This window comes from Populus trichocarpa, chromosome 6, assembly GCF_000002775.5.
Source record: "Populus trichocarpa isolate Nisqually-1 chromosome 6, P.trichocarpa_v4.1, whole genome shotgun sequence".
Taxonomy (NCBI): domain Eukaryota; kingdom Viridiplantae; phylum Streptophyta; class Magnoliopsida; order Malpighiales; family Salicaceae; genus Populus; species Populus trichocarpa.
In genome coordinates, this window is record NC_037290.2 from 19,554,246 (window position 1) to 19,568,963 (window position 14,718).

General features: G+C 35.7%; 2 protein-coding genes across 4 annotated transcripts; both read left to right on the forward strand.

Annotated features, from left to right (window-relative positions):
• Positions 1 to 3,241: 3,241 nt before the first annotated feature.
• On the forward strand, positions 3,242 to 3,981 carry LOC18100582 (60S ribosomal protein L39). The gene is made up of 3 exons (XM_024604211.2): positions 3,242 to 3,406; positions 3,517 to 3,620; positions 3,744 to 3,981. The coding sequence occupies exons 1-3, from the start codon at positions 3,404 to 3,406 to the stop codon at positions 3,790 to 3,792; spliced, it is 156 nt and encodes a 51-aa protein (XP_024459979.1). The 5' UTR covers positions 3,242 to 3,403; the 3' UTR covers positions 3,793 to 3,981.
• Positions 3,982 to 5,734: 1,753 nt separating this feature from the next.
• Positions 5,735 to 11,234, forward strand: LOC7455665 (ATPase 8, plasma membrane-type). Of its 3 annotated transcripts, XM_024604209.2 has the most exons (14): positions 6,224 to 6,568; positions 6,724 to 7,080; positions 7,173 to 7,487; positions 7,628 to 7,954; positions 8,058 to 8,177; positions 8,298 to 8,420; positions 8,495 to 8,599; positions 8,727 to 9,036; positions 9,153 to 9,667; positions 9,744 to 9,917; positions 10,047 to 10,229; positions 10,331 to 10,506; positions 10,728 to 10,859; positions 10,960 to 11,234. In XM_024604209.2, the coding sequence occupies exons 1-13, from the start codon at positions 6,521 to 6,523 to the stop codon at positions 10,822 to 10,824; spliced, it is 2,850 nt and encodes a 949-aa protein (XP_024459977.1). In that variant the 5' UTR covers positions 6,224 to 6,520; the 3' UTR covers positions 10,825 to 10,859; positions 10,960 to 11,234. The 3 variants fall into 3 exon arrangements, with proteins under 3 accessions (XP_024459978.1, XP_024459977.1, XP_002309321.1); XM_024604210.2 differs by lacking the exon at positions 6,224 to 6,568 and adding an exon at positions 5,735 to 5,885 and having other exon boundaries at positions 10,728 to 11,234; XM_002309285.4 differs by having other exon boundaries at positions 6,226 to 6,568; positions 10,728 to 11,234.
• Positions 11,235 to 14,718: the final 3,484 nt, after the last annotated feature.

Genomic DNA, 14,718 nt, shown 5'->3' on the forward strand with positions numbered 1-14,718 from the left:
ATTCAGTTCTATAATACTGAAATGACATCCTAAAAGACATTTCAGCAACTAATTAATTCAATTCAACAGTCCACAATCCACACTCCACAGTATAAATTGACAGAAAAACATTCAAAATCATCCCATCAATTCCATTTAATTCATTCCATCAATTCCATTCAATTCAATTCAATTCAACATTATAAATATACAAATTACAGGACCGGGCAAAATCAAAATCTGTAATTAATAATTACAGGGTAACAGGGCAAAATCAAAATCTGTTACAGGGGAATATACAATTACGGGGCAAAATCAACTACTGTAATTTTATATTTTGAAGGCAAAATCAACTTACAGTGAAGAGGAGCTATTGATGATGAAGGCTGAATGGCTGCCGGTAAAGAGGAGCGATGTCGCCTACTGTTGTTGATGAAGAGGAAGCCGTCAGCTGTTGATGATGAGAAAGAAAGGAGATCATTGCCGGTGTGTCGCTGTTGATGAATATTGAAGAGGAAGCCGTGAGCTGTTGAGGAGATCGTCGCCGCTGTTGATGAAAAGGAAGCTGCGACCGTGAGCACTGATGACTGGACTCTGGAGTGAAGACTGGAGTGAGGAAAGAGAAGGAGTGAAGATTGGACCGTGACCGTGACCATGATCGTCGCCGCTTTTGTGGTTGCCGGTGCCCAGTTGGTTAATTAGAGAAGGGGATTAGGGATTTGTTCGGTGAAAATGAGGAGTGAAGATTGAAGAGTGAAGACCGCTTTTGTGACTGGAGTGAAGACCACGTGAGTCGTGACTGTGCATTTCCACAACCAATAGGCGCCTGATAGCTGGAGAATGGGGGAACATTTTGCTTCAGTGCATGCGCTTTGTTACAATCATGAAATCAGTCCTGAAATCACGATTTTGCGCGACTTCACCCGATTTCACCTGATTTCAACCCGTTTTCATTCATTTTTGATTTTTTCAAACGATTCAGCATGTAAAGCATGTTTTGACTCGTAAAATCGTATGATTTTACAAGTCAAAACGCGATTTTAACAACCTTGTCGTCAGGTTTTGATGGAGAAGAGAGAGAAAAATTGATCGATGTTGATTTCAACCACGTTAAAGGCCAATCATAATGTCAACGATATTTATTCGATGAGAAAAGTTCTCCTAAGGTCTTACTTACCCTTCTTCTTGCTTGAGATGGTAGATCCGGGCTCGATAAGGTTTTTAGTTTTCAGGTTAATTTTTGTTTTTTGAATAGACGATTTGCTAATTTGAACTCATATATGGATTTATTTAGGTCTTTATGGTGGCTTTTTAGCTATCTAAAGTGGTCTGCGATCGAACTAGAAGCGATGCGTCATCTGTTTGTTTGTAAAAAAACCTAGGTTGGACGGACAACATGTCGTATACCCAAACAAGAAAAAAGTTTAATGGGCAAGCATGCGAGCTTGCTCTTTATTTTAGGCCTAAGAGCTGGTCAATTAGGCATATACTCCATTTAAAAGTTTTTTTTGAAAAGAACTTTACTTGGATAAAATCAATTAATTTTTAGTCATGAACTAAAAAATAATTTTTTAAGAATTTTTTTATTTTGAGCCCAAAAGCTGGTCCATCAAGATATTTTTTTTATCGGTTGATTTAAAAAAAAAATATATCATCCAATTCTAATATGCCACGGTCTTATTATTTTAAAAGTGTGTTGTCAAGTATGAATCAAATTTTAGGTTTATGATTGATTTGTTTTTTTACTAGAAAACATGTTAATAATACTCTTATATATTTTTATAGCCAGAGAAAAATGATATGGCTTGCGGCATGGCTGACACTAAATTAAGTTCATGATCGAGATTAGCCGACCAATTTACATAATAGATTGGTTGTTAATTTTTAAAGTATTACTACTTATATCGTTCATTTTTTGTACTAGAAGACTTGTAAATTTGAAAGTATTCGGAAAAAAAAGGAAGGGTAGTTAACAATTTAAGCATAAGATCTCCAAATGAAAATACAAAATTTAATTCTTTGGGTCTTGTTTAGAGACAATATTAGATCATTAACTCGCGTTGTGCTTCAAGTCAGATTAATTTTTTAATATAAAAAAATATTTAGACATTGCTAATGTTTTTTTCTAGTGAAAAAAATAAATAAATTATGAAGGGATTAACCAGATATAATTCAGTTCACTTGACGAATTTAAAGATAACATGAAAGATCGATAAAAATCTAGTTTGACTGAGCAAAATTTCAAGATGACATAGTTTTTTAATATTAAAATGACAACATATTGGATTGACTTGGTTCAACCTAGATTAACATGTCAAATCTACATCCTTGGTTATGAGACTATAATAACCCCATAAAAAGCAAATTAAAATAAATCATGAAATCAATTCTTAATAAATTTAATGTTGAATGATGAAATTAAAAAAAAATCAATTATAAAAAAGATTTAAAAAAATGAGTTGGGTTAACCTACTAAATCCACAACTTAGATCATAAGATCAAGAAAACCCTATAGAAAGCAAATTGAAATAAATTTCAAAGTCTAATTCTCAATCAGACCAATGTTAAAGGATGAGATTAAAAAAATAAATCAATTAACAAAAACATAAAAAAACAACCCAAGTCAATCCATCAAATCCATGATCCAGATCATGAGACTGAGATAACTTTATAGAAAAAAAAAGAGCTAGTTTATCCTGGGTTAACTTGTGAAACCAATGATCTTGGTCATGAAACCGAGATAACTCTATAAAAAACAAATCAAAATAAATTATGAAGTTCAATTCTCAACCGACCTTGTTAGATGTAACATTGAATGATGAAATTTGAAAAAATTCAATAGAAAATAACACAAAAATACTCGACTTAACCTGGATTAACATGTAATTTATAGATCATGAGGTTAAAATAACCTAATAAAAAACAAATACAAATAAATCATAAAGTAATAGTAGATCCATCTTTTGCAGCACAAAAATCTTTTTATGCAGGATATGTTGGGTAGAGTTCTATTTGACAATGATCTATGTACCTTGAATATGTAATCAAGGCGGAGTTTTCTGGGCTGTAAAGAATCAGCATTCTCAAATACCCCTTAATTTAATTTGCAGCAGCAAATTATAAATAGCTTATGTTTATTTTAACCATAGAGCTTATGTTTATTTTTTTATTTAAATTTGTTTTAACTAATTGCTTTTTTTTTTTATAACTAATACCCATAGAACATTTCCACGGGCCCCTCTTTCCTCCTCTTAGCCCAACACTAACTCAAACACCACCCGACCCAATATGTGAATCATATAAACGACGACGTTAACTCCTCTCTACTATAAAACATCCAAGCACTGCAATTTAGGGTTTCTATCAGCGAGGGTTTCATATCGGCTGCTTCAGTCTCTTGCCTCCAAGCCCCCAACTCGGGAAAATGGTTTTTTTCCTTCTCCCCCCCCCTCTCTGTTTCTCGATGTTTCCATGTTTGTGTTTATGATAACGGGCCTTACGTAAGTACTGATGTTTGATTACATGTTTGTTTTGTAGCCGTCACACAAGACCTTCAGGATCAAGAAGAAGCTGGCGAAGAAGATGAGGCAGAACAGGCCTATCCCTCACTGGATCCGTATGAGAACTGATAACACCATCAGGTACTAAATCCTTCAATACTTTTTTTTTCTTCTTTTATTTATTTACTTATGTTATCCCTTTTTTTTTATCGCTCAAGAGATAAAGATTTTTGTGTTTTCGTTGTTGCTGTTGTTGTTGTGAAGGTACAATGCGAAGCGCAGGCACTGGCGACGTACCAAACTAGGGTTTTGAGCTGGAATAAATGATCTGAAGTTCGAACAATTTAAGTGCCATGTAGTTTTTAATTTTGTCAGACTTGAATATCCGGAGGAATTGTTTTGTTGTGATTTTGAAGGGATTGCTGTTTATTTTTTAGCTTGATTTTATATTTGAAGAAATGGTTTAGACCAGTTCAAGCTTAATGTGATGACCAGTTATTTATTTTGTGTTGTTTGCTTGTTGAGTTTGTTCATGTGGTAATTGCCCTGATCTCCATTATATTTTCGTCTCAAGCAGGTTTTGATATCAATCAGTTTTCGGGTTTGTGATGTTTTCTAGTATTTATTTGATGGTCAATTCTACCAGTGGAGGCTAGAATAAGCTGTTAATATGCTGGTGAAGTCTTTTAAAGAAGGAAGCAATGGGTTAGATAGTGGTTTAACAGAGGGTCCCAGATGATGACGGAAGCTGTTAGATTATTTGTCAATAGGAAAATACAGAAGTTTGAATAACCTTAAAAGCTGAATAAGGGGTATTTGGAAATGAGGTCATTGTGCCTGTCAAAAGAATTCTTTTGTTGTTGAAGTAGGAACTGTTGAAATAGTTGTGATGCTCATTGTTACTGCTTTGAAGTGATCTTGAGGTTGCAGGACTTGGAGCAAGAGTTTAACTTTGTAATTATGCTATAATGTGGCTAGTCTCAAATGGTTTTATTTGCAACTCCTGTCTTATGTTTTATTTCATCCTTTAAGTTTTGGGTGAAGTACATATAGAATGGATTAAGTGATCCTAAGATTGTTCCTTTTTTGGTGTATAGTATAAAGAATTAGAAAGTAGTTAAGTCAACCGGTAGAAAGTTGAAGGAGTTTGTGCTTTGGATTGATGTATTTCAGTTGGAGTGTTGGATCAGAATGTTTTCTGAATCAGCTGTCAAGAGTTATTCATTTGGGTGAGGCATAACATTTTTGTGCTTGGCTTAGTTAGAAGCAAGATGAAACTTGCTCTTGTAATTAGGAATCTAGTCTCAAGTTGAGAAATAGGCGAAGGATGGTATGAAATGCTACTGCATAACCAGAAATTAGTGCCAAGTCCTTTTTGTGAAATGTGATTGTACAATCATATGATATCACGTTGATTGGTTGTAATAGCGTCAGAGTAATTATGGTAGTTGTACACTGTCTACATGGTGTTAGAAAAAATGAAGGAAAGATTAATGGCATAGTGAGGGCACTGCAAGAGCAATAAACTTGTATTCTGTTGTGGAATAATAAGATTTTGTCTGTAAAAGAGGAATAAAAGAGTCCTCATCTTCTTTAACTTGGAGAGATGATTTTTGGGATTGGAAGTTTAATGACCGAATGCTTGTTAATTGTTTTGATATTGTATTCTCTATTAAGGAGCAGTTATCTGTGAAGACTGTTGCCTGCCGTATGCGTTTTTTCTTATTGAAAATTTTCGCCTTTAGTTAATGTGGCTGTATTTAGGGTTGATTGTTCCTGGAAATGGTGGAAGTCCACTTCCTTGGATTTGGGATCCGTCCTCAGCAATGACCTCTTTAACTTGAAAGGGGATAGAGTTTGTGTACTTGTGAATTGTTCTAATCCTTGATCTGCGTCTTACAGGGTATGGGAAGTAAAATACAGAGAGTGAGTTCTTCTCTCATGCAACTTTTGCCTCTATTCCACCTGTGCTCGTTGTCTACAAAGAACATCCTTTTTTAATATCATTTTCTGTTCTGAATTCTCATTTTTTGTCGTTATGGCATTCTTATCTTAGCCATAAGCCCTGTTCGATTGATGCAAGCCTGTATCGGTGGAAAGGAAACATTATTCTGGCGATTTAGATTCTGCCCAGTTCATAATGCTTCATTCTGATTGCGTAATTATGGATCATTGGGAAATATGCGTACAATTGGGAAATTGCATAATTATGTTGGCTGCTGGGTGGAAGCTTAACAGCCAAAACAGTATATTCACAATTTCTTCCAGAGGCCGAGCATTGATGCATGCATGTGTCCAAAAACCCTCATGGATGTTACCAAAATAACAATGATAACAGAAATCTGGTGCCGAACCATTAGATTGAATAACAAATGTTATTGAAGGGATAGGACGATGCAAACCCCTGTAAGTTTGAATACAACTGTAGTTTTCCATAATTTGAATGGCTGTCATTTGTTTTTTATTTGCAGCCAAAGAATCCATTTTTTGATGACCTTTAATCAATAATTTGCTCGTGTATGCATGCATTTCCCCCTTTTATTGGGTTTAAAATCCACGAGGATGGTTTATGGCCCTGAATCATGAATGACAGTTCCTTACTATTCATCCCATGAAACTCTGAACCTCGTTCTATCAAATCTTGACATGACAGTAGAGTGATAATATTGACAACACTGTTTTTAAGCATTCTAATTTGTGGTGTTATTGTTACCACCAAAAAAAGTGGAAACTTTGGCATGCAAAAACCACAAAGGCAAAACAAAGAAAGCCGAATTACTCGAGCTTTCACTCCTTCAATGCAACAAGTTGGTTATAAAGCTTAACTACCTTCAACAAAACAAAAAACCAAATGCTTGCTGTCTTCTTAAGGATAACAAACACATCTGATTTCTCTCCTTCTCTGTCATTTGCGTCTCCTTGATAGGCCAATGAAGGGTATATTTTCAGGCCTATTGAAGGAGACTCTCTGACCCCAAGAAATTGAAGTGGAGGTTGATATTTTCTTGTTTTGATCTTCTTGTTCGGTTTCATCTTTCATCATGGGCGACGTTTCTTTGGAACAGATAAAGAATGAGAATATTGATCTTGTAAGCATTTCTCTTCTGCACACACACACACACACATACATGACACATGTTTTGTATGTTGTTGTTGCTTCTCATTTCGATTTGACATGTTAATGTTTCTAAAATCACCGAAAACCAAAATGTTTATCATAAATGCTGTGTTTATGTTTGTGTAGGAGAGAATTCCTGTTGAGGAGGTATTTCAGCAGCTAAGATGTACAAAAGAAGGATTGAGCACCGCACAAGGTGAGGAGAGGCTTAAGATCTTTGGCCCGAACAAGCTTGAGGAGAAAAGAGAGAGCAAATTCCTCAAGTTTTTGGGTTTCATGTGGAACCCGTTATCATGGGTCATGGAAGCAGCTGCCATAATGGCCATTGCTTTGGCTAATGGAGGAGGCAAGCCTCCGGACTGGCAGGATTTTGTTGGTATCGTTGTATTGCTTATCATCAACTCCACCATCAGCTTCATCGAGGAAAACAATGCAGGCAACGCAGCTGCCGCTTTGATGGCTGGTCTTGCCCCCAAAACAAAGGTACTTTTAGTCTATCCTTGTTCATGCCCTTCGCTTTCATCAGCAGCTCATGTAGCATAGAATGTAACTCGTTTGTAAAATTAAATTTGCAGGTTTTGAGGGATGGAAAATGGATGGAGGAAGATGCATCAATTCTGGTACCAGGAGATATGATCAGCATCAAGTTGGGAGATATCGTCCCAGCTGATGCTCGTCTCATGAAAGGAGATCCGCTCAAGATTGATCAGTCTGCTCTGACTGGTGAATCCCTTCCAGTTACAAAGCATCCCGGCGAAGGGGTTTTCTCTGGCTCAACCTGCAAGCAAGGTGAGATTGAGGCTGTTGTTATTGCTACTGGTGTTCACACCTTCTTCGGCAAGGCAGCTCACCTTGTTGACAGCACCAATAACGTTGGCCATTTCCAAAAGGTATTGTTTGCTTTCATTTTGTTACATAGGATAATACAAGTTGATCGTTACTTCTAATTTATCACACAAGATATAAATTGGTCTTGGTCATATAGATCTCTTATATAATTCTTGCGTTTTGCTGGCACTCTTTTTATCAGGTGTTGACAGCTATTGGTAACTTCTGTATCTGCTCAATCGCTATCGGTATGCTGGTTGAGATTATAGTGATGTACCCAATCCAGAACAGGAGGTACAGAGAGGGTATTGATAACCTCTTGGTGCTTCTCATTGGAGGTATCCCAATTGCTATGCCTACAGTCTTGTCAGTGACAATGGCTATTGGGTCTCACCGTCTATCACAGCAAGGTGCCATCACCAAGAGAATGACCGCTATTGAAGAAATGGCTGGAATGGATGTCTTATGTAGTGACAAGACCGGAACTCTAACCCTCAACAAGCTTACCGTGGACAAGAGCCTTATTGAGGTTAGTGAGCTAAGCCAAATCATATAATTCTCAAGGAGATCTGGGTCACATGATTCTGGAAGTCTTAAGGTTCAGCACTCACTATCTATATTGGTAATTATAGGTGTTTATAAAGGATATGGACAAGGATACCCTTCTATTACTTGCTGCTAGGGCTTCCAGAATTGAGAATCAGGATGCCATTGATGCTTCAATTGTTGGGATGTTGGGCGACCCCAAGGAGGTAAACAATTCAATCCCCTTTCTTGTGAACACTTGCAGTTCCTGTCATTCCACTTTAGATATAAATTTCATGGATTCAATGAAATGGGAACTTTATTTTGCTTTCTTGTGATCTTTGCAGGCAAGAGCAGAAATCACCGAGGTGCATTTCTTACCCTTCAACCCTGTGGAAAAGCGCACTGCAATCACTTACTATGACAACAACGGTGACTGGCACAGAAGCAGCAAGGGAGCTCCTGAGCAGGTATGCATTGATTGGATGTTTTATCTGAAACTAGCCCTTATGTTGCGAGTTCTAACTTCCTATTTATATGCCAGATTATCGAACTCTGCAACGTAAAAGGGGAGACGAAGAAAAAGGCCCATGAAATCATTGACAACTTTGCCGAGCGTGGCCTTCGTTCCCTAGGAGTTGCTCGCCAGGTAGATTAATCCATTAATTTTCTTGCTACTCATCTCATATGATTCCTCAGAATATAGAAAGCTAGATGGACTTTCTATCTGAAACATTATTTATTCGATGGCATGTGTATTTTCTCCCTGTTTATAGAGAATTCCAGAGAAGACCAAGGAAAGTGAAGGAGCACCGTGGGAGTTTGTGGGTCTCTTGCCTCTTTTCGACCCTCCAAGGCATGATAGTGCTGAGACTATCCGTCGAGCCCTTGACCTTGGTGTCAATGTTAAGATGATCACTGGTGACCAACTTGCTATTGGCAAAGAGACTGGCCGCAGGCTTGGGATGGGCACAAACATGTATCCTTCATCATCTCTCCTTGGTAATAGCAAGGATGAGAGCATTTCTGGCATTCCAGTTGATGAGCTCATCGAGAAAGCTGATGGATTTGCTGGAGTCTTCCCTGGTAATGGAAATTCTCATTTTAGCTTAATATATATATGTATGTGTGTATGTCTGAGTAGTCTCTAGAAGAACTGCTGCTAATTTAAATATTTAACTTATGTGAAACTTTGAATGCAGAACACAAGTATGAGATTGTGAAGAAGCTACAAGAGAGGAAGCATATCTGTGGTATGACAGGAGATGGTGTTAACGATGCCCCGGCATTGAAGAAGGCAGACATTGGAATTGCTGTGGCAGACGCAACTGATGCTGCCAGGAGTGCTTCGGATATTGTCTTGACAGAACCAGGATTGAGTGTTATTATTAGCGCTGTATTGACAAGCAGAGCCATCTTTCAGAGGATGAAGAACTACACAATCTATGCTGTTTCCATCACAATTCGTATCGTGCTGGGATTCTTGCTTGTTGCACTTATTTGGAAGTTCGACTTCTCGCCATTCATGGTTCTGATCATTGCTATTCTCAATGACGGAACCATCATGACCATCTCCAAAGATAGAGTCAAGCCATCTCCTGTGCCCGACTCATGGAAGCTCAAGGAAATTTTCGCCACAGGTGTTGTCCTTGGAACTTACATGGCAATCATGACTGTGCTGTTCTTCTGGCTTGCTCATGACACTGATTTTTTCCCCGTAAGTCAATCACTCTAAATGTCTCGTATCAATGATGTTTAGTTGATTTTTTTTTTTAACATTTTAATGTCTGCAGGAGAAGTTTGGTGTGAGGACAATCAGAGGTAAACCAGATGAGCTTACAGCAGCTCTTTACCTTCAAGTGAGCATCATCAGTCAAGCACTCATCTTTGTAACCAGGTCAAGGAGCTGGTCCTTTGTTGAATGCCCTGGTCTCTTGCTTGTCAGTGCTTTCATTGCAGCACAGTTGGTCAGTATTTGTTCTATTCCCTTTCGTTTTCCCTTCTTATCTCAAGTTCTATTTATCTACTGTAAAATCTTTTTTATGAGTTGAATGATGATGGTATGTTGCATTAACTTGCAATACTTTTCAATGAAGGTGGCGACTCTCATTGCTGTGTATGCAAGCTGGTCCTTTGCAAGAATCGAAGGCATTGGTTGGGGATGGGCAGGAATCATCTGGCTTTTTAGCATTATCACCTACATCCCTCTTGATATCATAAAGTTCATTATCCGCTATGCATTGACTGGGAAGGCCTGGGATAATATGCTACAAAACAAGGTTTCTAAACAATGAAAACATCAACTCTTTGTTGAATTCATCTCATTTCTTTCTTTTGACTGATTGCATCACCTTTCTGCTCCTTTTATAAATCAATTCAGACTGCTTTCACAAACAAGAAGGACTATGGAAAGGGTGAGAGGGAGGCTCAATGGGCTACTGCTCAACGTACTCTTCACGGTCTTCAACCTCCAGAAACCATGTTCAATGACAAGACCACCTACAGAGAGTTGAGTGAGCTTGCAGAGCAGGCTAAGAAGCGTGCCGAAGTAGCAAGGTAAAGTATTTAGCTTACACATACAACGACAGAGGTCCCTTTCATAGACACATGCAAATACTAGAACTTAACCTTCTAAAAGGGCAGGCTACCTTGAACTTGTTATAACAGCATGACAACCACTAAGATTTAAGCTAGCTGATGACATTCCGTTTCTTCACTTGTCTCCAATTTCTTTCCTTGAAGGATACAGTGCTTATGAATCGGGGTTCATTTTGCAGGCTCAGAGAGCTTCACACGTTGAAGGGACATGTTGACTCAGTGGTTAAGATGAAGGGACTTGACATTGAGACCATCCAACAACACTACACAGTCTAAGGAAATAAAAGAGATGTAGAAAGAAGCACATGCAAGTAAGATAGAGAGAGAGTTCATAGAGAACAAACAAGAAAACTAATGTCAGAGCTGTTTTTTCCTGTTCAACATTTCATTTATTATTTATTTAAATTATAGGAGGGGATCTTCATAAGGGAGATTTGCTGTAGCTCCTTTGGAGAATGGAAGAATTCTAGTGGGAAATTTGAAAGCAGTGAAGAACTCAAGGGGCTACATATATAATATATACAATATCTGTTTGTTCTTAGTTTCCTTCCCTTCACAAGTTTTGGTTAGCCACTTTGAATAAAAGATTGATGGGCTTCAAACCCTAACAACAATCTTAGTTTCCTTTAGCCACGCCTGATCTATCACTCCTTTTGATCTTATAGATTGTTTTTGCTTTCGGTGTCCTTTCTTTTCTTTGCTGTTGTCAAACATATATATATGATATTTCCACCTCTTGCATGTTTAATTCGCACATGCAGCAAACAAGCAAAATTTCCCACCACTGTACTATGCCATAAATTCAACACATTTTTGTTCTTTAAAAAAAAAAAAAAAAACAGTCAGGTATTTCAAACCAACTTTTATATACTAGATTATATTTTTCCCTGAAATAGTTCATCAAATAGTTACATACTAGCCAACTTATATGCTGAGGATAGGATAAAAGTGTAAAAAACAATATATAGATTTTGCTAACATTTTTTTAACATCATGAAATTTTTTATTGAAAAATAAAAACTTGATTTTTATATTTAATAAAAAAAGTATACACGTTAATAAATATTAAAAAAATATACTAACTAAAAATTAAATTGAGAAGGTGAGAAATAGATATAAATTAAAATATATAATATAAAAGATAGATATAAATTAATTAAGATATATGATCTAGTGCATGAGGAGCAATTCAGTTTTTTTTTTTTTATTTAATTACATGACAATATTATTTTTGAATAAAAGCTAAAAATAATTAGATAAATATATAAAAAAAACTTGAATGATTTGAAATAAGTAGGGGTGTTCAGAAAATCGGCTCATCTATAATATTTACATTATCCGACCCGACCTAACCCGTTAAAGTTGGATAATGTGAATATTACAGGTAATAGTGGGTCAAAAAAATATAATAAATAGATATTACACGTCAGGTGCATGTTGAGATTTTTAAAACCCAATCAACTCGACCTAACTCGTATAAATTAATATAAGGAACCTTATTCCTTGATATAAATAATATTTCTCTTTCTCTCTCTTAATTTTTTTCCTCTCTCGCCTTCACACTCACAGTTGTCTTTCTTCGCTTAATCTCTTTCTCTTCAATTCTCTCCTTCAAACTTCATTCAAACTTTATGTTATTAATTATTTATCAATTTTTTATCTCTTCCTATATAATTGATTCTCTTTTGTAACCCAATATTTTTTTAGGATCATCAAAGAATAATAAAATTAATATGCTCAACCCATAAATATCTTTAATATCCATAAATTTTTTAATCAACTTGATATATCCAACCCGCTTGGGTAAAAAAAAAAGGGTCAGGTTTATATTATATAAAATATCAAAAGTTGAGTTAAATATAATTATGGGTCAAAACCCGACCCAGTATATCCATGAACACCCTTAGAAAAAGGAACAAAAATATCTCTTTAATTAAAACCACTTTATCTTATTACTACTTTTTTTTAACATTTTTTACCCGAATATTTTTCTTTAAATAACAACTTACTAGAACTATAAAAGCAAGTTTAAGAAAAAAATATTTTTTTTTCATAACTTTGATGTTCATCTTATCATTGGAAAATTGTGTAATCGCACTAGAAAGATCATGTTAATCTCTTTCAAGGTAAGCTGTGCAATCACACTAAGGATACTAGGTTGATCTCTTCCAAGTAGGGGTGAGCAAAAAAACTGAAAAACCGATTAAACTGAAAAAAAATAATCGAAAAAACTAAACTATAAAAAAAAACCGATTAGAATATTTAAAAAAATATTCGATTTGGTTCGGTTTCAGTTTCATAAGCCTGAAACTGAAAAACCAAATCGAAAAATAAAAAAACCAAACCGAAAAAAACCGAACCAAACTGAAACCAAGTCCATTAAAAAAGTCCAAAAAAAATCCCAAAAAACAATATAGTTTTTGGTTTTTAATATAAAATAATCAAACCGAACTGAAACCAAACCGCACCAAAACCGAACCAAACAGAACCAAAACTGGTCAGTTGGGTTTTGGTTTTTAATATAAAATAATCGAACTGAACCGAAACCGGTCGGTTTGAACCGGTTTTGATTTTTTTTAGTTTACTAAATTTTAGTTTGATTGTTTTTATAGGTAAAAACCGAACCAAATCGAAAATGATCACCCCTACTTCCAAGATAAATTGTGTAATCGTAATAGAAAGAATGAGTTCATCCCATCCTCAGAAGGCTATGAATTGTTTCCCTGAAGCATCACTTGGAGAAAAATAAAAACATCATTACTTTGAATAAGTTAATCAATACACAAGAAACTTATATTCTTAATTATTAACTATGGTGCATTTTATTTCCTTTTAAGATCATAATCAACTCGATGACTTGGACATCTATTTTCTACTAAGATCATGGTCTTAGTTCTACCGGTGAGGAGAGAATAAAGTTTCTTTCAGTAGATTCTTTTAGGTAGTTGACTCATTTTATCTTAGATAGTTGTTTAAAAGACTTCACATATTTTATAGTTTGAACCAACTCTCTATTTTCACTTGTGAAAAGCTTTTAAGCTCTCAAGGTTCCAATAACATTTATGAAGTAGACAAAAATATATAGCCTGAATTTACTTTTCTCACCAAAGTTCCCAGGTGAAATAAGAGAGATTATGTTCTGACTTAAGAAACAAAAATGCTACATAACCTTCCGATTCTCTTGCAAACAGTACACATCCAATATTCATGGTAAATCATGTCTCTCAAACTGATTTGGAACATTCTTGATCATTAAAGTAGTCTCTTCTACTACTAATGAACTTTATTGATATCATCAACAAGATCATAAGGATGAACATCATCCTTTTAGATGAGTGATGTTGTATCTTTGTGAAGCTTCTCTTGACTAGTATGCTGGTGCTTAAAAATAATACAAATTTAACACAGAGGACACTAAAATCCATATTAGAGGCCAGTTCTCAGTTATTGTATTGGGCTCATCGAGCCTGATGATTTCCTTAATTGACTAGCACCTCAATAAGGAGTCAGACTTGATTGATAAGTTGTTGATGCTCTGATAGAATAGTTGTGCCAACAGTAGCAGGGAGGTCCATGGCACATTTCATTCAAAGTGTGTCTTGATTATCTGTCATTAATATCGATAAAGGATGTCAAAAACCAATTGTTGGCTTTTTTATCAGTTTCCCATAGACATCGCCATTGACGACATCTTGAAAAATTCAAGTAATTTAAGAACAAGAGTTAAGTGTTGGATAATCGGATAATCTCTTGATTTTAGCAATCTGATCCATTCTCCCTAACCAAGGTGGTTGGTACCTGATGCCTGGTATCTGGTAAGACAAGGTGGCTGATGGCCGATAACTACAAAAGGTCTTTTTTGGTAGATTTGGAGATTCTCCAATACTTAAGTGTCGTTTTGACAGAAAAGACAATGATAATTTAAAGAGAGATTATAAAAATAAATATGTAATAAAAAGTTGAGATTGTGAACCTTTTTTCCTTGAAGGATTCATAGGGTCTTCAAAGCCCATGAATTTTATCCTTTTGTGGAGAAGAGGATTAAAGTGTTATTTTACCTAGATATCATTACTGAGAAAAAATATATCTTACACATGCATTAAAAAAGAATAAATATATTTTACATATTATTAATAAGGAATAAACAACAGGTTCTTTTGAAAACTTTTA